Below are 27,983 nucleotides of genomic sequence, written 5' to 3'. Positions count from 1 at the left end.
TAAAATAAGATCTAGAATGTGATTTACATTTAATCATTTAGCAGAAGCTTTTATCCAGAGTGACTTACACACGAGAACAGCCGAAGCAGTGAAACTAACAGCAGGACCATTTTTGTTCTGATGAATAAAGGCTGTGATGCTGGTGTTCTTCAGCTGAGAGAAGAAAGACGGGTTTATTTAAACACGTGCGTCGCACCAGAACCGCCAGAACCATCGCACCAGAACCGTCTCACCAGAACCATCAGAACCGTCAGAAACGCTTATTTCTCAGACATAAAAGCTGTTCGTTTATTGACACTCGTAACTTTACATCATCATAAAATATGAGCAGTTTCACTTCTACACTTGATATTAGAGCATAGAAAAAATAATTTCATTTTTTGATCCTTGAAACACATTCAAGTGTCAAAATGCCATATGTATAACACACACACACACACACACACACACACACACACACAGTAGAGATATCTGAGGCACATTCATGAGAGGACACTGAAGGAACATGATTACACATGAGGAGTAACAGAAACATTAGGCTGATGTTGCTTGTGAACATATGAAGTGTAAAACAGAGATATAGAGTGTGTATCACTCCAGAACACACACACACACACCAGACGCGCTCGTCTTCGGTGTTCGCAGGAGCTCATATTCATAAGGCAGAAACAGCACAGATAATAATAAACAGTTGAAGAGGAGGACGATCTGGCCGGCGCAGGGATCTCGTGGCCTTCGACTACAGAGCGAGTTTTACCTTTAATAATTGATTACGCTGATCTGCTGATTTATTCATCAGTCATGTGGGGATACTGCTGAGGTCAGAGGTCACGAGCGGGCCTGGTTCTGCCTCCAGGACCCGTGCAGCTGCTGCAGAGTCTCGAACGCCCGCACGCTGATGTTCAGAGCCGGATGGACCTTACGCAGGTCCGCTTCCCCGAGCAGAGACAGGCCACAGATGCCGAAGTACGTGTGCAGGGGGTCTGAGACACAGAAGACAGGAGAATCAGGAGGAGCAGGAGGAGCGGGAGGAGCGGTCACTCGAGCAGACGCTACTGCGCCTTTAAGAGCTCATGAATAATTCATGCTGACCCCGTGATGTCATCAGTCTCTCTGTCTGGCACTGCAGAGCGCACGCAGCAGAGACACCAGCAGACATCTGTAGAACACCGTCTTTACTAGCTCTGTGTATCTCTGTGTGTATCTCTGTGTGTTCAGTGTGTGTTCAGTCAGTGTGTTCATGCGTGTGTGTTCATGCGTGTTCATGTGTGTCTGTTCAGTCAGTGTGTGTTCATGCGTGTTCATACGTGTGTGTTCAGTGTGTTCATGCGTGTGTGTTCAGTCAGTGTGTTCATGCGTGTGTTCATGCGTGTTCAGTCAGTGTGTTCATGCGTGTGTTCATGCGTGTTCATGCGTGTCTGTTCAGTCAGTGTGTTCATGCGTGTGTTCATGTGTGTGTTCATGCGTGTCTGTTCAGTCAGTGTGTGTTCATGCGTGTGTTCATGCGTGTGTTCATGCGTGTGTTCAGTCAGTGTGTGTTCATGCGTGTGTTCAGTCAGTGTGTGTTCATGCGTGTGTTCAGTCAGTGTGTTCATGCGTGTGTTCAGTCAGTGTGTTCATGCGTGTCTGTTCAGTCAGTGTGTGTTCATGCGTGTGTTCAGTCAGTGTGTGTTCATGCGTGTTCATACGTGTGTGTTCAGTGTGTTCATGCGTGTGTGTTCAGTCAGTGTGTTCATGCGTGTGTTCATGCGTGTTCATGCGTGTCTGTTCAGTCAGTGTGTTCATGCGTGTGTTCATGTGTGTGTTCATGCGTGTCTGTTCAGTCAGTGTGTTCATGCGTGTGTTCATGTGTGTGTTCATGCGTGTCTGTTCAGTCAGTGTGTTCATGCGTGTGTTCATGTGTGTGTTCATGTGTGTCTGTTCAGTCAGTGTGTTCATGCGTGTGTTCATGCGTGTTCATGCGTGTCTGTTCAGTCAGTGTGTTCATGCGTGTGTTCATGTGTGTGTTCATGCGTGTCTGTTCAGTCAGTGTGTTCATGCGTGTGTTCATGCGTGTCTGTTCAGTCAGTGTGTTCATGCGTGTGTTCATGTGTGTGTTCATGTGTGTCTGTTCAGTCAGTGTGTGTTCATGCGTGTTCATACGTGTGTGTTCAGTGTGTTCATGCGTGTGTGTTCAGTCAGTGTGTTCATGCGTGTGTTCATGCGTGTTCAGTCAGTGTGTTCATGCGTGTGTTCATGCGTGTTCATGCGTGTCTGTTCAGTCAGTGTGTTCATGCGTGTGTTCATGTGTGTGTTCATGCGTGTCTGTTCAGTCAGTGTGTGTTCATGCGTGTGTTCATGCGTGTGTTCATGCGTGTGTTCATGCGTGTGTTCAGTCAGTGTGTGTTCATGCGTGTGTTCAGTCAGTGTGTGTTCATGCGTGTGTTCAGTCAGTGTGTTCATGCGTGTCTGTTCAGTCAGTGTGTGTTCATGCGTGTGTTCAGTCAGTGTGTGTTCATGCGTGTCTGTTCAGTCAGTGTGTGTTCATGCGTGTGTTCAGTCAGTGTGTGTTCATGCGTGTGTTCAGTCAGTGTGTGTTCATGCGTGTGTTCAGTCAGTGTGTGTTCATGCGTGTGTTCAGTCAGTGTGTTCATGCGTGTGTTCAGTCAGTGTGTGTTCATGCGTGTCTGTTCAGTCAGTGTGTGTTCATGCGTGTGTTCAGTCAGTGTGTGTTCATGCGTGTGTTCAGTCAGTGTGTGTTCATGCGTGTGTTCAGTCAGTGTGTGTTCATGCGTGTGTTCAGTCAGTGTGTTCATGCGTGTGTTCAGTCAGTGTGTTCATGCGTGTGTGTTCAGCGTGTGTTCATGCGTGTGTTCAGTCAGTGTGTTCATGCGTGTGTGTTCATGCGTGTGTGTTCATGCGTGTGTGTTCATGCGTGTGTGTTCATGCGTGTGTGTTCATGCGTGTGTTCAGTCAGTGTGTTCATGCGTGCGTGTGTGTTCATGCGTGTGTGTTCATGCGTGTGTGTTCATGCGTGTGTGTTCATGCGTGTGTGTGTTCAGCACGGTGTTCTTCTGCAGTTTGACGACACTAAAGCACATTTTCCAGGTCAGTGATTATTGGAGCAACAATGAAGCTTGTCTCCAGTAACTGGAGTCTCATCTGTCACATGTTCACCGCTCCTGTATCGAGTTACACTGGTTTCGACTGACAGCGGCACACAAAGCTCCTCGCGGCAGTGAGCGCGACTGTAACCTCACCTGGGTGACTGTCGGGCCATTTAGCGAAGCCGCCCACCAGACGGTCCTGCGTCGACAGGATGTAGTTCCGGTTCTTCTCGAAGTTGGTGAGCTGGAAAATGTCTAAAAGCTGCGGGACGCAAGAGGAGCATGTTAGACTGAGAGCACACACACCAACACACACTGAGACAGGCCGCACTAATGCTAGTGTGCTACGAGGGGTTAGCTAAGCAGTCGCTAGGGTGTTTCAAAGTTCACTGAACTTACAAAGAGCAGCTCATTCTCCTCAACACATGATCTGAGGAACCGCTCAAACACACACTCGCACTAAACCCGACAGACGCTGAAACGCCTCCATTAGTCTTGAGTTTCTTCCGGGAACGAACACGTCACAATATTCCTCATAATAATAATTCATACGCAGAATAAAGGGGCGGGGCCTGGTTGGATGAGTTAGTAGTATGTTATGGAAAGGGGCGGGTCATTTCCCAAACACCCTCGAAGCGCTCGACCAATCACAAAACACTGCTCCAGCTGACCAATCAGAGCACAGTGTGCTTTCAGAAGGAGGAGCTTCATAGAGACAGGAAGTAAACAGAGCGTTACTGACAGACTGGGAAGAGAGGAGCCGCAACAATGGAGAATATGAGGAAAATAATCAACATTTCAGCAGGAAAACCTGTTCTAGTAGAGCCTGAAACATCAGGCATATTAGTTCTTCTTTAAACACATATCTAAAAGTACAAAAAATCTTAAATCTACTCGTTTGGTAGTTCTTCTAATTCAGCTGAGTCACACCGTGAGGTATCGATCTTCTGTTGGTCACATGTCTTCGCAAAACATAAACTCAGTGAATGTCGCTTGTGTTTCCATCTCAATGAAACGTCTCTTCAGTGCTAGCGGACGGATCACGTCACTAACAACGCTAGCGATGCTCGACTCACTGAACGCCAGCAGACTCAGGAGAGTTACTCTAGTTCAGGGAATGATATTACATACAATCACTGCAGGTTATTTAACATGTATAACAACCACATGATAAGTTTAAAACTAAAGCAGGCGTTGTGATTGGATGAGCCTCATCGCCGCGGTAACGAGGCGTGTTGCAGAAGCACATGCATGACGGACTGACGCACGCACCTCCAGTGTCGCTCCCACCCAGAAGGAGTAGCACGTGTCCACGGGTTTGTTGGGCCGGCCGTGGAAGCCGCTCTGCTGTCGGAGGATACACCAGCGCCGGATCCGGTTCAGCTCGCGCTCGCTGAACACCTCCTGCAGCTTTCCCATCATGCAAAGGGACGCCACGGCACAGAAGGTGGACCCACCTGAGAAGAGACACAGATCCAGTCAGTTCTTATCAGAGACGGTGTGGTGAAGTGATGAGTCCCAGCTTAGGACCCCAGGAATAGGCCTATGTCACACTTCCTGCTTCCGGAACGCGGAGTAGGGATTCAGAACTTCCGGTCAACAGTATTTCTCGATAAGGATTTAGATTATCAGCCATAATGTCTAAACCATCCGAGGTAGACTGACCACGAGCTATGAGGTTGTGAAACGAAGGTTTTTGCTCCTGTAGAAGCTATAAGTTCGTATGAAATCAACGTTGTTTTAAGAAAAACATGTTTTATCCACGATCTTATGAAAAAAAAACTACACTACCCACAATCCTAAGCGTAGCAGCAACGTCTGCTGATTGGTCCAACTCGCTGTTACCATAGAAACGTTTACCTTACTGGCGGCGGAATTCAAACACTTACCTCTGTAATTGAAAATGAATTTCTCTCAGAAGAACTTGTACCCTTTCCTCAGTTTTGACGTTTCCACTTGAGAGTTTTCATTTACCATCCGAACCACATCGTCATATGTGACTTCAGGCAGGTTGCAGAGAGATTTGGTCCAGCGGTATCTATCGGACTCCGCCACTGTAAAAAGCTAACCGCAAGGGCCGTATCCCTACTAAAAGACGTACTTCCGGTCTTCAATTTTTTCGTGACATAGGCCTATATGCCTGATCTAAAGCTGTTCTCGAGATTCTTAATGTAATCAATCAAATTTTAATTCATGTAATAATCTTTTATTTTTATCCTGATTATTTATATAGTTTAAGTGAAAGAAATTGCAATTTTAGGTATGTTTTGCGACATTGTTAATTGTTATTAAGCAATAAGGTATAATAAATATATATATATATATATATATATATATATATATATATATATATTTTTTTTTTTTTTTTTTTTATTACAAGCATGTCATAAAAAACAGAATTATGCTTGTATCATGTGTGTTATCGAAGCTTTTTTAATCGAAATATATCGTAGATGGTGAAAAAAACGTTATCTCTAACCATTTTGGATAGCTGTATGCTTTGCTACTATCTAAGCTAACAAAAAAAAACACTAAGAACGAGAAATGTTCAATTTCCCAATCTATAGCTTCGGTTATATACAAGTATATGAAACATATAAGTTAAAAGACATTAATAGTCGTTTTAACGTAGTTCAAACGACTTTTATAATAAAGTTATATCTAATTTGTAACCAGGCACTAAAGCGATAACACATAAAACGTGCTTTGAACCAGTCGGATTCCTTGGGTCCTCAGCCGGGACACTTCACCACACCGGCACCGAATCACTGAATCACTAACCCAACTCACTAACCCGACCCACTCACTGAACTGATGCCCGGCTCCAAATGTTCTGTGAACTAAAAGTTTATGCAACTTACATTCAGTATATATATTTTAAATGCCATATGAGCATAAAGGCTATATTCATGCCAAAAATGTTTTATATTTGATAGAAATTCTAAAATGCTCTAAAAACCACTTGAAAAAACATCTATTACTGGGAAACGTCTGAATAAAAGCAGGACGGTCCAGTAAAACGTGTTTAACAGTCTGATCCTACAGTCAATATTAGACCTGATCAAACAGTCTGATCTCATTTATATCAGGACTGACTTTACAACATTAGTTATGAACACATTCATCCCACTTCATTTGCCTTGTGAAAGTCATTTTCAGTACTAACAATGCAGTTTTTACAAACTTAACCAAACTGCAAACACTGGACATAAACACACTTTCCACATCTGCAAGAATCACATCAGTAAAATATTTCACACTCCAAACAGTGAATGTTGATGTTGAAACTCAGAAAACTCTTTAGACGCGCTCGAATGAAAGCACTTCCTGCGCTGAGTTGCTGGGAAGGTGTTCACAGAGCGATCAGGCGTTTATCAGCAGTGTTCAGTGTGTGTAAAACAGTGTAAACGCACCATGTGACTCCAGTCCGGCTCCTTGACCAATCCCACTGTCATACGACTGCAGGAGGAAGAACACGAACAGTGGGTCAGTGAAACTAGTTCATCAAGAGATCAACATCAGTTCAGCCAAATATGATTATTTACTCCATCTCCAAACCTGCATGACCTTCTTTCTTCTGTAAAAACACAAAAGAAGATTTTTTTCTGTCCATACAGTGAGTCAATGTTTACATGTTTACATCAAAATATCTTCTTTAGTGTCTCGCAGAAAGAAAACGACGAGAGAATGATGATTTCTGTGTGTACTGAAACATGTCACATGTTTATGATGACCAGCACTCACTGCCTGTCCTGAACTAGCTGGAGTCAAGAAGCAGATTTACTCCGTTTATAGCAGGAACACACTGGATTACATCATGCTCCCCTCGGCTCTACCTTTGACCCCGACTGACCCTGTCCACTGAAGATCAGGGAGTAAAGACAAGTGTGTTTTTGCTCCAGGATAGCGGTGAGGATTGAGTTATGGGAGGAGGGGATTGTGGGACTCACTGTGCCGAGGATGGAGTTACGGAAGGAGGAGGGGATTGTGGGAGTCACTGTGCCGAGGATTGAGTTACGTGAGGAGGAGGGGATTGTGAGACTCACTGTGCCGAGGATTGAGTTACAGGAGGAGGAGGGGATTGTGAGACTCACTGTGCCGAGGATTGAGTTACAGAAGGAGGAGGGGATTGTGGGAGTCACTGTGCCGAGGATTGAGTTACGTGAGGAGGAGGGGATTGTGAGACTCACTGTGCCGAGGATTGAGTTACAGGAGGAGGAGGGGATTGTGAGACTCACTGTGCCGAGGATTGAGTTACAGAAGGAGGAGGGGATTGTGGGAGTCACTGTGCCGAGGATTGAGTTACGGGAGGAGGAGGGGATTGTGGGACTCACTGTGCCGAGGATTGAGTTACAGGAGGAGGAGGGGATTGTGGGAGTCACTGTGCCGAGGATTGAGTTACGTGAGGAGGAGGGGATTGTGAGACTCACTGTGCCGAGGATGGAGTTACAGGAGGAGGAGGGGATTGTGAGACTCACTGTGCCGAGGATTGAGTTACAGGAGGAGGAGGGGATTGTGGGAGTCACTGTGCCGAGGATTGAGTTACGTGAGGAGGAGGGGATTGTGAGACTCACTGTGCCGAGGATTGAGTTACAGAAGGAGGAGGGGATTGTGGGAGTCACTGTGCCGAGGATGGAGTTACGGGAGGAGGAGGGGATTGTGGGACTCACTGTGCCGAGGATTGAGTTACAGGAGGAGGAGGGGATTGTGGGAGTCACTGTGCCGAGGATTGAGTTACGTGAGGAGGAGGGGATTGTGGGAGTCACTGTGCCGAGGATGGAGTTACGTGAGGAGGAGGGGATTGTGAGACTCACTGTGCCGAGGATTGAGTTACAGGAGGAGGAGGGGATTGTGGGAGTCACTGTGCCGAGGATTGAGTTACGTGAGGAGGAGGGGATTGTGAGACTCACTGTGCCGAGGATTGAGTTACAGAAGGAGGAGGGGATTGTGGGAGTCACTGTGCCGAGGATGGAGTTACGGGAGGAGGAGGGGATTGTGGGACTCACTGTGCAGAGAGGATGGAGTTACGGGAGGAGGAGGGGATTGTGGGACTCACTGTGCAGAGGATGGAGTTACGGGAGGAGGAGGGGATTGTGAGACTCACTGTGCCGAGGATGGAGTTACGGGAGGAGGAGGGGATTGTGGGACTCACTGTGCAGAGAGGATGGAGTTACGGGAGGAGGAGGGGATTGTGGGACTCACTGTGCCGAGGATGGAGTTACGGGAGGAGGAGGGGATTGTGGGACTTATTGTGCAGAGAGGATGGAGTTACGGGAGGAGGAGGGGATTGTGGGACTCACTGTGCCGAGGATGGAGTTACGGGAGGAGGAGGGGATTGTGGGACTCACTGTGCAGAGAGGATGGAGTTACGGGAGGAGGAGGGGATTGTGGGACTCACTGTGCCGAGGATGGAGTTACGGGAGGAGGAGGGGATTGTGGGACTTATTGTGCAGAGAGGATGGAGTTACGGGAGGAGGAGGGGATTGTGAGACTCACTGTGCCGAGGATGGAGTTACGGGAGGAGGAGGGGATTGTGGGACTCACTGTGCCGAGGATGGAGTTACGGGAGGAGGAGGGGATTGTGGGACTTATTGTGCAGAGAGGATGGAGTTACGGGAGGAGGAGGGGATTGTGGGACTTATTGTGCAGAGAGGATGGAGTTACGGGAGGAGGAGGGGATTGTGGGACTCACTGTGCCGAGGATGGAGTTACGGGAGGAGGAGGGGATTGTGGGACTTATTGTGCAGAGAGGATGGAGTTACGGGAGGAGGAGGGGATTGTGGGAGTCACTGTGCTGAGGATGGAGTTACGGGAGGAGGAGGGGATTGTGGGAGTCACTGTGCCGAGGATGGAGTTACGGGAGGAGGAGGGGATTGTGAGACTCACTGTGCAGAGAGGATGGAGTTACGGGAGGAGGAGGGGATTGTGGGAGTCACTGTGCCGAGGATGGAGTTACGGGAGGAGGAGGGGATTGTGGGAGTCACTGTGCCGAGGATGGAGTTACGGGAGGAGGAGGGGATTGTGGGACTTATTGTGCAGAGAGGATGGAGTTACGGGAGGAGGAGGGGATTGTGAGACTCACTGTGCCGAGGATGGAGTTACGGGAGGAGGAGGGGATTGTGGGAGTCACTGTGCCGAGGATGGAGTTACGGGAGGAGGAGGGGATTGTGGGACTTATTGTGCAGAGAGGATGGAGTTACGGGAGGAGGAGGGGATTGTGGGAGTCACTGTGCCGAGGATGGAGTTACGGGAGGAGGAGGGGATTGTGGGAGTCACTGTGCCGAGGATGGAGTTACGGGAGGAGGAGGGGATTGTGGGAGTCACTGTGCCGAGGATGGAGTTACGGGAGGAGGAGGGGATTGTGGTACTCACTGTGCTCCTCCGGATGTAGTCGATGGCTCTCTGGCAGTCCATCCCAGTCCAGTCATCCAACATGTAGCAAATGCAGGCGGCACAGTACACAAACCTCATGTCATTCTCACTGCCTTCTGGGACGGCGTAGAAGCTGCAGGCAGAAACACACACACCCTTCAGACCCTGATAAAACACGTGTAAGGAGAAGGAGGAAGATCAAGTGTGTGTAAGGAGAAGAGGAGGAAGGTCAGGTGTGTGTAAGGGTCAGGTGTGTGTGTAAGGTCGTGACCTGCCATCCTCCAGCTTCAGAGCTCTCAGGCCCTCCACACACGTGTGTGTAAGGGTCAAGTGTGTGTGTAAAGGTCAGGTGTGTGTGTAAGGGTGAGGTGTGTGTGAGGTGGTGACCTGCCGTCCTCCAGCTGCAGAGCTCTCAGGCCCTCCAGACAGGCCTCTCTCCTGACGCGGCTCAGGTCGTCCCCCAGGTGTGTGTAAGGGTCAGGTGTGTGTGTGTAAAGGTCAGGTGTGTGTGTAAGGGTGAGGTGTGTGTGAGGTGGTGACCTGCCGTTCTCCAGCTGCAGAGCTCTCAGGCCCTCCAGACAGGCCTCTCTCCTGACGCGGCTCAGGTCGTCCCCCAGGTGTGTGTAAAGGTCAGGTGTGTGTGTAAGGGTCAGGTGTGTGTGAGGTGGTGACCTGCCGTCCTCCAGCTGCAGAGCTCTCAGGCCCTCCAGACAGGCCTCTCTCCTGACGCGGCTCAGGTCGTCCCCCAGGATCACGAGGCAGGCGAGTCCGGTGTAGGTCATGGCCAGGTGTCCGCTGTCGTAGGGGTGAGCCGGACCCGGACCCTGCAGATCATACATCAATCAGCAACGGGGAAGGGTTATAGATCAGCAGTTTAACAACATATAAAAGCTTTCTAAAGTTTGCTTTAGATAAAAAAAATGAAGACTTTGGTTGGTTGTTAAAAGCTTCAGTGAAAGTGTTTGTGGAGTAACAATTTCAGATTTTAATAAAACATGTTGAAGAGACAGCGATGGATCGGCTGTAAAGTGAAGTTAAGTCTCTGCTCAGTTCTGCCCCCTGCTGTCTGTGTGTGTGTGTGTGTGTGTGAGGACCAAACATCCCCACAAGGATAGTAAAACTTGAGATTCCCTACTTTGTGAGGACTTTTTGCTGGTCCTCACAAGGAAAATTAATAAACATAATAAAATGTGTGTGTGTGTGTGTGTGTGTGTGTGTGATGGATAGGTTTAGGGGTCGGGTTAGTGTAAGGAGACAGAATATACAGTTTGTACATTATAAAAACCATTACGTCTACGGAGGTCCTCACAAGTAAAGCTAAACAAACGTGTGTGTGTGTGTGTGTGTGTGTGAGAGTGAGTGAGTGTGAGTGAGTGAGTGAGTCTGTTCGTTCAGTGGTTCAGTCTCTGCTCAGTTCTGCCCCCTGCTGTCTGTGTGTGTGTGTGTGTGTGTGTGTGTGTGTGTGTGTGTGTGTGTGTGTGTGTGTGTGTGTGTGTGCGCAGAACAGCAGCCGGTACCTTTGAAGTGTTGTAGGGAACGCCGATGTGTGAGGAACCGCGGAAGCCACAGCGTCTGAGATTAGACTCTGGAGAGAAAACACACACTCTGACGACAAATAACACACATAACTTACTGACACTGTTTTAAAGAGGAAACGAGACGAGCCTCTAATATATGAAGGAAAACATCAGAGAGAGAGAGAAAGTTTATGTATGAGTGTGTGTGTGAGAGAGAGACAGAGAGAAAATGTGTATATGAGTGTGTGTGTGTGTGTGTGTGTGTGTGTGAGAGCATGTGTGAGTGAGTATGTATGAGTATGTGTGTGTGATCTAGATCTTACTGTCATCGGTGGGAAGAACCTGCAGAGAATAAATCCACTCGATCAGTCCGGGTTTATCCACGACATCCAAGGCATCGAGAACATCGAGACCCGACAGAGCGAAGAAAACTATCGTCAGCCTGCAGTGGGAACACACACACACTGTAAACACACACACTGTAAACACACACACTGTAAACACACACACACTGTAAACACAAACACTATAAAGATGTAAGGGATAATGTATAGCGAGGCGGATGTTATAGCGAACACACCCCGACAGGCTAACCCTAACCCCCCGACGCGAAGCTAATCCTGAAGGGCTTGTATTCGCTATAACAACCGCCTCGCTCTACACTATCCTGCTTATTACATGGCTACCTACCAAATACATCAATAATTTGACAAAATATTGATTTAAAAATGAGTTTATTGATTTAAAAACGATTGTATTGCTTCCGCTAAAGAAAATAGTCCGTTCCGTCTCTACGGTTAGAATCCTGCGTCCATAGCAACGCTCTGTTCTCCATGGCAACGATGTGTTATACTGAGCAGCGGCTGTTATCGAGAATTAACCGCATTCTACACTAGAACCCAACCAAGCCACGGAACACTATAAAGACTATAAACACAAACACTATAAAGACTATAAGAGTGCGGGTGGAGAGTGTGCTCAGTCTTCTGTCCATCATCAGCGCTGTAAATAAACTCATGATAATAAGAGCAAACTAGAAATACATCAGAACACTGACCGAGGAAAAGTTGGAAAAAATATACAAATAAATAAATATAAAAGATTTAACTAATTAACTAAAACAAATTTGACTAAACGTTTTTAAAATGTAAGTACGTTTTGATTTAAATAAAACGCAGTACAGTCCTACAGAGAAGAGATGAAACCCAACCTAACATAATCGACACATTGATCATATTAATGTTGATCAGCTACACGAGATTCTAGAAGTGCCGTTTTAAATGTTCCAGTAACAGTCTGAAAGTGGGTTTAGATAACGTGATGTAGGAGCTTTACACAGACGTGAGGATTCGACTCTGAATAAGGTTCATTTCTCTTCAAATGAAGTTTCATTGCGTGAAAGTGGAGCTGAAGTCGAGGGTCTGTAACCCTAACCCTAACTCAAATACAGTCTCACACACACCACATATTTACAGTAAATGAACATGTCAATGATTCTTCAGCCGCTAGAAGAACAATAATCATATTATAGGCTAATGTACAATTATAACTGCATAATCATTGGGATTAAAAGGAAAGTTCACCCAAAAATGAAAATGTTGTCATCATTCATCATGTGTGAGTTTAACAGTGTTGAACACAAAAGTAGATATTGTGTAGAATGTTGGAGAGCGAACACACACTGACGTCACGATGACGACATTCCCATTTCTGGCTGAACTTTCCCTTTAACTAAAGCGGCTCCGGTTAAACATGATTAATACACAATACTATTTTTTTATCCACGTCAACCAGCACTTTTTATTAGAAATTGATTATCATCACTGTATTATTATTATTAGGAAAAATGGTCAAACTAATACAGAGATATTATTGCCTTTCTCTTTAAAGGGGTCATATAATGCCATTTTTGTACAAGCTAATATGATTCTTTAGGGTCTAAATTAAAAGTTTGTAATATACTTTAATTAAAAATTCTCATTAGTATTGTAAGAAAACACTCATTTTACCTGGTCAAAAACAGCTGTTTTCAGCACGCCGTTTAAGTGCATGTGTCTTTAAATGATAATGAGCTTTGCTCCCCCCGCCCCTCTGCTCTGTGTGTACTGCGTAACACAATAACCATAACGCGTTGTTCATTATAAACGTGGGATTATGAATTATTTTGAGAATGTCGTATATAGAAAACATGCCGTAATGCACCCTGAGTATAAACAGCCTCATTCATCGTGAAGCGTGCAGCAAGTGATTTGCAAAGATTAATATTAATATTAATATAAAGGTTAATAAAACGTTACACTCACTTCTTCTTCTGGAGGTGCAGCAGGAACACGAATAGTTGCTACCGATCCTTTTTTCAGGAGCAGCTTCTTAGCAAAACCAGCTTTACACTGACCCTCGTTTGTAAAGCAGTCTGGTGTGAGAAATGATTTGCGCAAACATGAAAGCATTTGACGTTGATCGTGGGGAATATTCCCTTCGAAAACAAACTCAGCCACTGCGTCTTCAGCGGTTCGGATTTAGGAACATCAACATGATGCTGTGTTCGTTATTACACCCGAGAACACCACACTCGCTGAGACGCCATTCTGCTCATAGACAGCGCTCCAGCTTATCAATAATGACCGCGCCGGTCCGCGCGGACTATGATTGACAGCTCGCTCACGTGCGAGGGCGGGTCTGTGTTGAAACGCTGCTGTCAATCAACAATCGTGGGAGGGGCGTCGATTTTGTGACGTCACATTGAGACGGGAAAACATATAAGAAGATTTAAAAAAAAAAAAACACTGGATGGATTTTTATCATTTTATGATGGTTGTGTACAGGCACTGCCAACACACATTTCAGTACAATCAACTTGTAAAAGTGCATGTACCATTATATGACCCCTTTAAGGACAGTGACATCCCACGTCATGACATCTAGTGTTTATTATGTGATTTCAGTGTTTAATGGCTGTATAATCATGGCTGTACATCACAAAATATACATCTATAATGATCAACTATATTGATCGATGAAAATGAAATGGAGAACACAATGATTTGATTGTGATAGTAAACACTTTATATTTGCACTCATTGTCGCTGCAACAGTTTACAACTCAGCGCAGAAGAAACACACACGGATACAGTCTCACCACAGTAACAGAGGAGGGAGTGTGTGTGTGTGTGTGTGTGTGTGTGTGTGTGAAATGGAGAGAGAGAGAGAGAGAGCGCGCACTGGAGTGTGAAGCGCGGTCAGGGTCAGTGTCTCTCTCTCTCTCTCTCTCTCTCTCTCTCTCTGGTGTGTGTGTGTGTGTGTGTGTGTGTGTGTGAGAGAGAGAGAGAGAGCACTGGAGTGTGAAGCGCGGTCAGTGTCTGTATCTCTCTCTCTCTGGTGTGTGTGTGTGTGTACCTGCTGGTCTCGTACGGCGCGTATCTCTCGGGCAGCACGTGCAGACACCGCTGGAAGAACCGCACGTGCCGCTCGCGCAGAAAATCTACCTGATCAAAATCCGCCATCATCATCATCAGCACAGCAGCATCAGGCAAACGCTCCTGTCGGCGAGCCACTTCCGCTTCCGGTGCTCAAACATGCGCCAAAATAAGAGTCTCTGCTGCTGATCACATGAACTCTGCAAACCTCCATTATCCTGAAGAAAAACTTCCCCTAAACACGCAACATTAGAGTTCATTTGTGGGAAGGGCAGAGTCTCCTTCACGAGTCTTGTCTCCATGCTGGAACAGCCCTGAGAGGAAAACACACACACACACACACACACACACACACACACACACACACACATCAGCTCAGGAAAAACACAGACACATCAGCTCAGGAAAAACACACACACACACACACACACACACACACACACACACACACACACATCAGCTCAGGAAAAACACACACACACACACACACACACATCAGCTCAGGAAAAACACACACACATCAGCTCAGGAAAAACACACACGCACACACACACACACATCAGCTCAGGAAAAACACAGACACATCAGCTCAGGAAAAACACAGACACATCAGCTCAGGAAAAACACACACACACACACACACACACACACACACACACACACACACACATCAGCTCAGGAAAAACACACACACACACACACACACACACATCAGCTCAGGAAAAACACACACACATCAGCTCAGGAAAAACACACACGCACACACACACATCAGCTCAGGAAAAACACAGACACATCAGCTCAGGAAAAAAAACACACACACACACACACACACACACACACACACTCAGGATCAGGAACACCAGAAGAACAGAACACACTCACATTCTCTGACTGTTATTATGAATAAGGGACAAACGTCTGCGTTCAGCAATCATTTATTAGAAGCTATTATTGTTTCATTAGTTGTCAGTAAAAAAAAAACCATTTAAGTCAATATGATCAACAGGAATAGAAAAGGTTGAAAGAAAGAAGAGGAACAGATGTTTATGCAGAATGTCTCAGTGGATCTTCAGATCTGAACCTCTGGACTGTAATAACACAATATCATGAACCTGTTTCACATGAAATGAGTTTTAAAGGCACTTTAATCTTTGAAAAGCTGCTGTGAAACAACATGAATGATGAAGACGATGATGCAGTGAGTCCAACGCAGACGCTCTTCATCTCAACTCTCAGAAGATCGAGTTCATAAAGACTTTAGAGGTTAAACTCGTCTAATTCTGTCTCAACGTTGTATTTTGTTGCATATGAAAGGTTGTGTCTTAATGAGGGATTTGTGGAGTACAAATATTGTTTTTATTTTGAAGGGAAAAGATAAAATTGGACCCTTGGGGTAAGATGGGCCACCAGAATCGAGCAGAATAATTCCATGAGATGTTCATTTCAGACATCATCACTATTGAGTGTAATCATAGTGTGAATTTATAAAATATGTAAATGTTCATAGAAATCATTGAATAAATGTAACTTTTCAGATGAATCTCTTTTACTGGGATTCTGTTTTATCTGTCACTGGTTAATCAATTGTTCAACTAAATGGTCAAAATACAATTTAAAATAGAATAGTTGATTTGTTATTTTATATGAATGACACTTTTAATAAGAATGTCAAAATGTATTTCTACCGTATTCTGTACGTTTAACCAGAATGGAGGAATTATTACCCCAGTCTCTGAATAACTTTACATTTTGTGCTGACAACTAAAATTACCAAATGTTTCTAACGATTTCCCTTATGCTGGGAAGGGATGCCCTTATGCCCGTATGCTGGGCCACACCGAAAGATCCGTACAATCTAATAAGATTTGAGGCCACAAACATGAGGACAAAAATCCTAGATTTAACAGTTTTGCTCCTACAGAGTGTGTTGTTCCGCGATGTGAAGAAGTCACCACACACACACACACACACACACACACACACACACACACACACACACACACACGGCCGTGTCCATCAAGCCTCTGAGAATGAGAACACTGCTAAGAATCGACTTAAGAGTAAAGACATTCTTGGCTCAAAGCAGCGCTGAAAGGTTAGTGGGACTACATCTGAAGTGTCAGTCTTAGAGAGGGTTCTCAACACTTCGCTGTGGATGACGACAGGAATGGACCAATCACTGAATACATTTTCTTAAGAATATTCTCAGATGAATTCACATTGAATGGTGAAATTCCTAAGAGGAGTTCACATTCAACACACATTTGACAATAAATCATTTTCAAAAGAATAAATTATAAATAATGATATTCACATTGAAAAATGAAAGATGAACACCTTTTCCAACATGTCTTAATTACACATTTTAAACCAGAGCACTGTTAACTGTTATAGCCTAGATTTTATTATTTAAAATCATACTTCATATTTATGTTTACATAATATAATGTTATTTTATAATTTCATCTATGTTGATTATATGAAAAGTGAACAGCATGAGTACGATAGGATCATAAGATGGGTCAGACATGATTTTGTCCACTTCATTAAGTTTTGTTTTGTAGAAAGCCTTTCTTTAAAGTGAATTTCATTTTGTATTAATTGTATCTTAATTTTAATCACTGTTTCATCAACTTTTGCCTGGATTTGATAAATAAGAGCAGACAATATAGTCAGGACATGGAGGCGCCGGCGTGATCACTTGCAGTGCTCATGAACTGGAGCTCGTCTCATAAATCAACCGAAACTCAGCGTATAGATACTTGCCGGTTCTTTGTGACAGAAGAATTTATTCGCGTTATTGACGCGCCACCCTCTGGTTACATGAGCACGTCACCAGAGACCCAGAGGAACCAGAGAGACCCGAAGGAACCAGAGAGACCCGAAGGAACCGGAGAGACCCAGAGGAACCTGAGAGACCCGAAGGAACCGGAGAGACCCGAAGGAACCAGAGAGACCCGAAGGAACCGGAGAGACCCGAAGGAACCAGAGAGACCCGAAGGAACCTGAGAGACCCGAAGGAACCTGAGAGACCCGGAGGAACCAGAGAGACCCGAAGGAACCAGAGAGACCCAAAGGAACCAGAGAGACCCGAAGGAACCAGAGAGACCCAAAGGAACCTGAGAGACCCGGAGGAACCAGAGAGACCCGAAGGAACCGGAGAGACCCGAAGGAACCTGAGAGACCCGAAGGAACCAGAGAGACCCGAAGGAACCTGAGAGACCCGGAGGAACCAGAGAGACCCGAAGGAACCGGAGAGACCCAGAGGAACCTGAGAGACCCGAAGGAACCTGAGAGACCCGGAGGAACCAGAGAGACCCGAAGGAACCTGAGAGACCCGAAGGAACCAGAGAGACCCGAAGGAACCAGAGAGACCCAAAGGAACCAGAGAGACCCGAAGGAACCGGAGAGACCCAGAGGAACCAGAGAGATCCGAAGGAACCTGAGAGACCCGAAGGAACCAGAGAGACCCAAAGGAACCAGAGAGACCCAAAGGAACCAGAGAGACCCGAAGGAACCAGAGAGACCCAAAGGAACCAGAGAGACCCGAAGGAACCAGAGAGACCCAAAGGAACCAGAGAGACTCGAAGGAACCGGAGAGACCCAGAGGAACCGGAGAGACCCAGAGGAACCAGAGAGACCCGGAGGAACCAGAGAGACCCGAAGGAACCGGAGAGAACCGGAGAGACCCGGAGGAACCGGAGAGACCTGGAGGAACCGGAGAGACCCGGAGGAACCGGAGAGACCTGGAGGAACAGGTCATCCTCCAGATCCGTGTGCTTGTGGAATGTGGATCTCGGCGAAGGATTCACACGGTTTCTGCATCTCTTGTTTGGGCGCTAAACACACTTGGCAGACATGGTGTCATCGGTGCTTCCGCGATCGGTCATGCAGAGGCGTTCCCATAGTGAGATACCGCATGAATGTTATCAGAGAACCGGGTTATGTCAGTACAATCTCCTGTACCTGTGTAAGGTGTGCAGCAGTGGAGCGGCTCCTGATCCCGACGGGCCGATGTTCCTCATGCGCTGCTCCCAGACTTCAGTGCGCCTCCACAGTCTGGAGGGATCGCGGCTCACCTCAACCTGACACACACAAAGTTAGTTTGTTTTAAAAGAGACGAGAACAAAACTGAGCTGAGTTGATCTGAATAATGACTTTGATAAAGTTTGCATCGATTCTGTTATTTTCCTGTTTATCACTGTGAAGCGGCTTTGAAACAATCTTTACTGTATAAAGCGCTGTATATGTAAAATAAGTCCACAGTGTCAGCTGTGCTTGTAAGATTGAAATTGATTCATCAAACCTTCTCCTTGAGCTTCTCCAGCGTCCTCTGCCGCTCCCAGCGCTCCTGCTCTTTACTCTGTTTCTCCTGGAGCTTTTCCTCCAGACGAACTGAATCCTGAGGAGAGAAAGAACAGCAGGTAATGGTGTCTCAGGATCCACTGTATGGGATGATCACACTGATCTCAGGATGATCACACAGACTCACTCTGTCCTGGAAGCGTCTGATGGCCTCGTTCGCCCCGCGCTGTCTCTCCTCTCTCTCCGCTCTCCTCTTCTCCTCCTCCTCCATCAGACGTTGGTCCTCCTCCTCCTTCTTCTGCTGAGCAAGAGCCTCGATCTGCAGCTTCACCTCCAGCTGGCGCCGCTGCTCTTCTTTAGCTCTTCTTCTCTGCAGGATCTGGTTCCTCAGCCGCTGCTCCTGCTCCTGCTCTCGCTCCTGTGTTCTCTGGCTCCTCCAGGCCTGGAGTCTCTCAGACGCCTCCCTGCGTCTCTGCTCCTGCTTCAGTTTCAGTAGCTCCTGCTCCTGGTCCTGGTCCGGCTCGGCTCCGGCTCGGTCCTGCTGATCTCTCTGCTGATCTCTCTCTCTCTGCTTGGCTTCCCTCCATCTCTGGACGGCCTGGAGGACCAACGCATGAGGTTAACGCTACACAATTATTGCCTTTTTTCCCTATCACATATTTCAGTAATCATCATAAACTAGGATCGACGACGACACCAACTCCTGCGAAGACTTCAGATGACGCAACTCAGCATGCACCAATGCTACATTTGTCTAAATGTCATAATCATTTGTTAACAAACAAGTATTCTTTACTTCAATGAGCTCATTGTTTCTGCCTTAAATTATTACATTGTTTAAATTAATACATTTTTAGCTAACTGTGATTTTGTATATGTACATTTCTGGAATACAGAACTTAGACAGTTTCCTCTGATATCAGATCACTGTAAATTGTAATGTAGACTTGTGCATTTCCTGTAAAGCTGCTTTGAAACGATGTGTATTGTGAAAAGCGCTATACAAATAAATGTGAATTGAACTGAATAGGATCATTGGAAAGCTTAAACACTCAAAATTCATCCTGCAGAAACCGTTTTGAAATTGGACAAACATGGAAACGGTACTTTAAATCATGTTCGCTGGCTCCTCCCCCTAGTGGGCGGCATCATCTTTCATATTCTATCAATTTGACTGATTTTAAAGTTCCCCTGTGGTGAAAATCAAGCTTTCTATGTGGTGTTTTCAATATGCTTTAATTCATAAGGAAATTCATAAGTTGACACCATTGCTGAGTATTTCCTCCTTAAAACTCAAAAACACTGTTTGAAATCGCTGGTGTTTCTGACGTCACAAACTACCTTGTAACCAATCAGATCAACGTGTGATCGTCAACCAGTGGATCTCTGAGTGAGTGAGTGGAGGCGGGGCTCATTTGCATATTAATAGAACCGCGCATACTAAATGAGGCAAGGGTATCGAGTTACATTCAAGATATTTTAAGGCATGAAGAATTTTTTAAAGCAAAAAATATGTCTAAATATGTCATTTTGGTGATCAAAGATGAGTTTTAAGGAAAAAAATGACTACAGGGGGACTTTAAGTTATAATTTTATAATCTCATATTTTTCTAAACTTGACAAAACACCTATCATTGAAAAACTCAAGGTTTCAATTATGGTGACTGTTTTATGAAAGAAGTGATATAGTTTTGTGATATCAACTTTACATTTGGACCACAACTACTAGGTTGGACACATGGCTTATATTTTATAACAATTTCAGACTCTGTTAAATATGTAATTTGAATAAAATAAAAATCTTTTGCTTTTCAGTAAACTTAAACTTCTTTATGTTCTTTATGTGTTATTGCTTCAGCAATAATCTGCTGAGTGTCTTTTAAAAAAGAGATCAACCTTCCGTCTGTTCATTCATCAGTCCAACCCTGAGGGCCCTATTTTAACAATCTAAGCTCATGCTCTCTAGCACACGGCACAAGTGCACTCAGGGCGTGTCCGAATCCACTTTTGCTAGTTTAACGACAGGAAAAATGGTCGGCGCTCCCGGCGCATGGTCTAAAAGGGTCGTCCCTATTCTCTTAATGAGTAATGGGTGTGTTTTGTCTCTATTCTCTTAATGAGTAATGGGTGTGTTTTGGGCGTAACATGAAATAAACCAGTCAGAGTCTCTTCTCCCATTCCCTTTAAAAGCCAGTTGCGCTCGAGCCATGGCGGATTCGCTATTTACGTGAGGGAATTAGCAAGCGGAAAAACTGAACGCTTCTCTGGAGCAAAAAGCTGTGTGTGTGTGAGGTTAAAGCGCAAGCCGACCATCTACAGGACAAGCCGGATTCCACATTGCACGGAGTGTTTAGGGCCCCTAGAGGTCAGAGGTCACCTCTCTCTTCTTCTCCTGCAGGCGCCGCAGCTCCAGGAACCACAGCTCGTGCTGCTTCAGGTCTTCCTCGCTCTTCCCAGGCAAATAAAGCCCTGCTTCCTGTATGAAGGAGTGTTTCCCGCTGTGCTTGGTCCAGATGCTGAGGAAGCTCCGGTGGTCCAGCTCGTCCCAGCCGCCCCGTGACCCGGTGCGCTGGAGGAACGAGTCCAGCGCCGCCAGCTCCAGCGGGACACTCCTGACGTCACAGGGGGACAGGGACCAACCACATTTACTGGAGGACTGTACTTAACTACACTTTTAGAGTATCTGTACATATACTGTACATCTACATTTCTGTCAAGGTCAGGAGTAGAAAGTAGTTATGTTAGTTAAAGCAGTTACTAGTCAGGGTATGATTTTTTCCGTCTCTAAAACGTGATTGGACTGTTGCATGTGAGAGACAGCCTATCAGTAATCACTCTTACACCGTGCCCGAACTACACGCGACGCGACACGCAATAAAAGGCTCTTTTCCATGTTAATCAGGGTTGGTCCTAGCCAGCCGCGACACGCGACGATTCTATTTTAGAAACGGTTTCTATTTTTCTGCGACGTCGCGCTGGAACAACAAACACAAAGTGTGGCGATGATGATCTCAGGTGCTGTTTATGTGCTTTATTTAATGTTTAAAGTGTGTAATGTGACTCTGAATATCATTTAGTGCTCCAGCTTTGTAGCTGTAAAAGCAACAATGGATATAATTCATCTCAGATCTTAAAATTAAACAAATGGAAACAAGAACGTTCAAACTGTGAACAAACAAGTGTATTATTTGATAAAGATTGATTTAGTAACTCAGTAGCCTATGTATTAGAATAATGTTTAAATGGTGTAATATTTGTTGATATATATATTGATATATATTATTGATTCTGTAGCTGCTTATCCATGTTCTGGCGAGTGCCGTCAGGATCACTCTCTGGTGCCGTGCACTCGCCGCGAGACTCCGCCCACACGCTGCTCTGATTGGCTGTGGGTTTTGATTGATTCTGACGCATCTCGCAGTCATGTCGCATCTAGTGTGGACGGACAAATTATTTGTCGCTGGAATCTTATCGCATGACGTCTGGTTAGGACACGGTGTTAGGGTCACGTGTCGTGAAGTTCTGCGATTGCCCATCATTGTCTTTGAACACTAATCAACAAGTGGCAGAATAAACGAAGACAGATCCTCGGCGCAGTGCATCCATGGCAAACACCTCCTGTTCTTAAAGCAGTTTTGCTGTTATTGAGTTATACAGATATGGCGGGTTTTAAAGCAGGTTGGATTTTTACAGACCACTTGATTCATTGTGCATGAATGGACACACACAGATGTGTACTTCTTTTATGGGGGTGGTTGGAGTGTTAGATGATTATGGCTGTCTGCTTTAGTCAATTCAGTTGTTTAATTTCTATAGGTTTTATAACATTCTAAAAGCTCTTAATTCCACAGATCCTACAGACTGGTCAGTGTATTCACTGCTTCAGAGGCACGAGGTGCTGTAACAATGCAACAATAATAAAACAACGCATTGACATTTACTTTTTACTTTTGATACTCAAGTACTTTTAAAAACAAGTACTTCTGTACTTTTACTTCAGTAAAAATCGGTCTTTACAACTTTTACTTGTAACAGAGTAATATTTGACCGGTAGTATCTGTACTTCACTGGAGTAAGGAAGTTGTGTATCTTGTGCACCTGTGTGTGTCGGCACTCCTGCGGTCCGGGCCAGCGCCGGGAACACGGACCTCGGCTCTCACAGGCACACGCCACGCCTCAATCTTCCTCTCCAACACACCGATCTCCTGCCAGACGATCCGCTCGTGCTTCAGCAGCTCCTCGAAACTACAGAGGAGTGTGTGTGAGAGAGCGAAACTACAGAGGAGTGTGTTAGAGAGAGCGAAACTACAGAGGAGTGTGTGTGAGAGAGCGAAACTACAGTGGAGTGTGTGTGAGAGAGCGAAACTACAGAGGAGTGTTTGAGAGAGAGCGAAACTACAGAGGAGTGTGTGTGTGAGAGCGAAACTACAGTGGAGTGTGTGTGAGAGAGAGAAACTACAGAGGAGTGTGTGTGAGAGAGCGAAACTACAGAGGAGTGTGTGTGAGAGAGCGAAACTACAGAGGAGTGTGTGTGAGAGAGCGAAACTACAGAGGAGTGTGTGTGAGAGAGCGAAACTACAGAGGAGTGTGTGTGAGAGAGCGAAACTACAGAGGAGTGTGTTAGAGAGAGCGAAACTACAGAGGAGTGTGTGTGAGAGAGCGAAACTACAGAGGAGTGTGTGTGAGAGAGAGCGAAACTACAGAGGAGTGTGTGTGAGAGAGCGAAACTACAGAGGAGTGTGTGTGAGAGAGCGAAACTACAGAGGAGTGTGTGTGAGAGAGAGCGAAACTACAGAGGAGTGTGTGTGAGAGAGCGAAACTACAGAGGAGTGTGTGTGAGAGAGCGAAACTACAGAGGAGTGTGTGTGAGAGAGCGAAACTACAGAGGAGTGTGTGTGAGAGAGCGAAACTACAGAGGAGTGTGTGTGAGAGAGCGAAACTACAGAGGAGTGTGTGTGAGAGAGCGAAACTACAGAGGAGTGTGTGTGAGAGAGCGAAACTACAGAGGAGTGTGTGTGAGAGAGCGAAACTACAGAGGAGTGTGTGTGAGAGAGCGAAACTACAGAGGAGTGTGTGTGAGAGAGTGAAACTACAGAGGAGTGTGAGAGAGAGTGAAACTACAGAGGAGTGTGAGAGAGAGAGCGAAACTACAGAGGAGTGTGAGAGAGAGTGAAACTACAGAGGAGTGTGAGAGAGAGCGAAACTACAGAGGAGTGTGAGAGAGAGCGAAACTACAGAGGAGTGTGAGAGAGAGCGAAACTACAGAGGAGTGTGTGTGAGAGAGCGAAACTACAGAGGAGTGTGTGTGAGAGAGCGAAACTACAGAGGAGTGTGAGAGAGAGAGCGAAACTACAGAGGAGTGTGTGTGAGAGAGCGAAACTACAGAGGAGTGTGAGAGAGAGAGCGAAACTACAGAGGAGTGTGTGTGAGAGAGTGAAACTACAGAGGAGTGTGTGTGTGAGAGCGAAACTACAGAGGAGTGTGAGAGAGAGAGCGAAACTACAGAGGAGTGTGTGAGAGAGAGTGAAACTACAGAGGAGTGTGAGAGAGAGAGCGAAACTACAGAGGAGTGTGTGTGAGAGAGTGAAACTACAGAGGAGTGTGAGAGAGAGAGCGAAACTACAGAGGAGTGTGTGTGAGAGAGCGAAACTACAGAGGAGTGTGTGTGAGAGAGTGAAACTACAGAGGAGTGTGAGAGAGAGAGTGAAACTACAGAGGAGTGTGAGAGAGAGAGTGAAACTACAGAGGAGTGTGTGAGAGAGAGTGAAACTACAGAGGAGTGTGTGTGAGAGAGAGCGAAACTACAGAGGAGTGTGAGAGAGAGAGTGAAACTACAGAGGAGTGTGTGAGAGAGAGTGAAACTACAGAGGAGTGTGAGAGAGAGAGTGAAACTACAGAGGAGTGTGTGAGAGAGAGTGAAACTACAGAGGAGTGTGAGAGAGAGAGTGAAACTACAGAGGAGTGTGAGAGAGAGAGTGAAACTACAGAGGAGTGTGAGAGAGAGAGTGAAACTACAGAGGAGTGTGTGAGAGAGAGTGAAACTACAGAGGAGTGTGAGAGAGAGTGAAACTACAGAGGAGTGTGAGAGAGAGTGAAACTACAGAGGAGTGTGTGTGAGAGAGCGAAACTACAGAGGAGTGTGAGAGAGAGTGAAACTACAGAGGAGTGTGTGAGAGAGAGTGAAACTACAGAGGAGTGTGAGGAGTGTGTGTGAGAGAGTGAAACTACAGAGGAGTGTGTGTGAGAGAGCGAAACTACAGAGGAGTGTGTGTGAGAGAGTGAAACTACAGAGGAGTGTGTGTGAGAGAGCGAAACTACAGAGGAGTGTGAGAGAGTGAAACTACAGAGGAGTGTGTGTGAGAGAGCGAAACTACAGAGGAGTGTGTGAGAGTGAAACTACAGAGGAGTGTGTGTGAGAGAGCGAAACTACAGAGGAGTGTGAGAGAGTGAAACTACAGAGGAGTGTGTGTGAGAGAGTGAAACTACAGAGGAGTGTGAGAGAGTGAAACTACAGAGGAGTGTGTGTGAGAGAGCGAAACTACAGAGGAGTGTGAGAGAGTGAAACTACAGAGGAGTGTGTGTGAGAGAGCGAAACTACAGAGGAGTGTGAGAGAGTGAAACTACAGAGGAGTGTGTGTGAGAGAGCGAAACTACAGAGGAGTGTGAGAGAGTGAAACTACAGAGGAGTGTGTGTGAGAGAGCGAAACTACAGAGGAGTGTGAGAGAGAGAGCGAAACTACAGAGGAGTGTGAGAGAGTGAAACTACAGAGGAGTGTGTGTGAGAGAGCGAAACTACAGAGGAGTGTGAGAGAGTGAAACTACAGAGGAGTGTGTGTGAGAGAGCGAAACTACAGAGGAGTGTGTGAGAGAGAGCGAGTCTTGTACCTTTGATGCTGTGTGTCTTTGAACATGTTGATGGACGTCTCGATGTCTGTCATGGTGTCTCTCAGTCTGTCAACCACTGAAATTCACACACACATGTCCTGCATTAACACAACAGTTCTGGCTAACTCTAACCCTAACCCAGTTCTGGCTAGCCCTAACCCTAACCCAGTTCTGGCTAACTCTAACCCTAACCCAGTTCTGGCTAGCCCTAACCCTAACCCTAACCCTCTGTCTGTGGGAAACGGGTCTGAGTCGAGTCACATTTATTTAGCGCTTTTCACAGCACAGAGTTTCACAGCAGCTTTACAGAGATAACAGGAAAATAATGCAACAAAGTTTGTGTCTAGCAGAAAACAGCGTCAGTCCAGCTGAAGTCAGTTCAGAGATGTTTCCTTCTTGTTGTAAAAAAGTTATTAATTTAGTTTATATATATATCCGCTCTGGAGAAAACCATGATGTCATCGTCCAGCTCAGTTCAGTTCTCATATAATGGTGTCAGTGCAGGAGATCAATAATATTGTTGAATATTAAATTAAATGTCCCCAATTTAATCTGATGGTCAGTCTTACCATCTGGAGACGGTTTGGTGTCCATGAGCTGCTGCTGGAATCTGAAGACGCCGTTCTTGAGTTTCTGCAGCTGCTGTTGGACTTTCATGACTGATGGACAAACACTGATATTAATATTCCATCCTGAGACTGAACAGATCAACACACATCACTACAGAAGCCCATTTCTGCCACATAAAAAAAGAATCAAGCGTTAGAAAACAAATCTGTCGAGTCACATGACATCCAGCCCCTCCTCTCTGGACGTGTAATGGCTGGAGGGATGAGTTGTGGGTGTGGTTGGATATTCTAGCTCCACCCATTAGGCCCTAATTACATGCGCTGGATGTCTAGAGGAGGAGGAGCGAGACAGAAGCTCCACCCATTTGTTCTGCAATGAGCTGCGTCTCTTGGTAAATCATAATTATTCTATATTTTAAGATAAAAGTTGAAATTATGACATACTAAGTCATGATTATGAGATAAAAAAGTCGAAATTGTGACAACTTTTTGTCATAATTTCTACTTTTGTCATCATTTCAACCCCAGACAACAACATATCGGCCCAGATCCGGCCCACATCTGGTACACACGGATTCCACACGGCCCAGATGTGGGCCGGATCTGGGCCAACACTATGTTGCTGTCTGGGACATTAAATCTCATAATTATGCTTGCTTAGTAGTATGTCAAAATTTCACCTTTTTAGGTCATTATTATCCTAAACATGTCACAATATCAACTTTTCATTTCATAAATATGACTTAGTACTTCATGTCCTTTACAAAAGCATGTACTTGTTTATTGTGGCAGAAATGGCCTAATTGTACATAAACCCGTCAGTGAGGCGGGAAGCAGCAGGTCACGTGTGTGTGTGTGTGTGTGTGTGTGTGTTTACCGTCGGCGCGCAGGCGCAGATGCAGCTGATCGTTGAGCTCGTTAAACTCGCTGAAAGTCTCTCTGAGATCCTGTCGTCTGATCGCCTCGCGCTCCTCTTTACTCAGCCTGTGTGTATGAAGACAGTAATAAACCACAAAGACACGAGAGTCTCTCTGTTAACAGAATAAACATGAATTAACTCACAATCTTCTGAGACTTTCCGCTTCCCGTAGAAAATCCGAGGCAGACATTCGGCCAAATGAACAGCGCGCGCGATCAAAGCGAGAGAAGATCAATGTTAACAGCCAAATGCAATAATAATTAAGCTCAAGCACCTCATATAATCATAATCATGTAGAGATATTGCGCTAAAATCATGTCAGCGAGCAGGGAATGATCGTGGAGGCTTTGTCTGAACTGTTGCCATGGCAACGACTCATTTACAAAACGTCTGCCCAAATTGCCTTAAAGGGACAGTTCACCCTTACATGAAAACTCTTGTCATCATTTACTCGCCCTCATGTTGTTCTTCTGTTGAACAAAAAATAAGATATTTTGAAGAATGTTGGTGACCAAACATCTGATGGCAGCCATTGACTTCAAGTCAAGTCACCTTTATTTATTTAGCGCTCTTTACAATGCAGATTGTTTCAAAGCAGCTTTACAGAGATAACAGAAAAATAATGCAACACAGTTTGTTTCGGCTGTACAGCAGATCTAGAAGAAAATAGAGTCATAGTCCAGCTTGAGTAAGTTCAGTGATGATTTCTGTTGTATAAAAGTTATTAATTTAGTTAATTTATATATGAAGAGTTCAGATGCAAAAGCCTCTAAGTGCCAGCTGAAATTTTCTTCTAGAATGATCATTTTTATCAAGCTCGTATATTTAAATTCAGTAATTTCACTTAAATGACATTTAAGTGAAATTACTGAACTTAAATGATTATTCTAGAAGAAAATTTCAGATGGCAC

The 27,983-nt window shown here is 45.4% G+C and overlaps 2 protein-coding genes across 2 annotated transcripts; both read right to left on the bottom strand.

Moving 5' to 3' along the window:
* Window positions 1-274: 274 nt before the first annotated feature.
* On the bottom strand, window positions 275-14,840 carry pggt1b (protein geranylgeranyltransferase type I, beta subunit). The gene is made up of 9 exons (XM_084390517.1): window positions 14,372-14,840; window positions 11,299-11,417; window positions 10,976-11,043; window positions 10,131-10,282; window positions 9,459-9,591; window positions 6,500-6,545; window positions 4,359-4,543; window positions 3,240-3,348; window positions 275-983 (listed from the first exon to the last, which is right to left on the bottom strand). Exons 1-9 carry the CDS (start codon window positions 14,485-14,487, stop codon window positions 829-831), a joined length of 1,083 nt encoding a protein of 360 aa, XP_084246643.1. The 5' UTR covers window positions 14,488-14,840; the 3' UTR covers window positions 275-828.
* On the bottom strand, window positions 14,372-27,449 carry ccdc112 (coiled-coil domain containing 112). The gene is made up of 10 exons (XM_084390516.1): window positions 27,216-27,449; window positions 27,031-27,137; window positions 26,154-26,243; window positions 25,585-25,660; window positions 22,798-22,944; window positions 21,077-21,311; window positions 18,887-19,297; window positions 18,701-18,796; window positions 18,361-18,479; window positions 14,372-14,705 (listed from the first exon to the last, which is right to left on the bottom strand). Exons 1-10 carry the CDS (start codon window positions 27,260-27,262, stop codon window positions 14,675-14,677), a joined length of 1,359 nt encoding a protein of 452 aa, XP_084246642.1. The 5' UTR covers window positions 27,263-27,449; the 3' UTR covers window positions 14,372-14,674.
* Window positions 27,450-27,983: the final 534 nt, after the last annotated feature.

The sequence above is a fragment of the Rutilus rutilus genome (assembly GCF_951802725.1).
Source record: "Rutilus rutilus genome assembly, chromosome: 19".
NCBI classification, from domain to species: domain Eukaryota; kingdom Metazoa; phylum Chordata; class Actinopteri; order Cypriniformes; family Leuciscidae; genus Rutilus; species Rutilus rutilus.
This window is presented reverse-complemented; position numbering and strand designations above follow the sequence as displayed.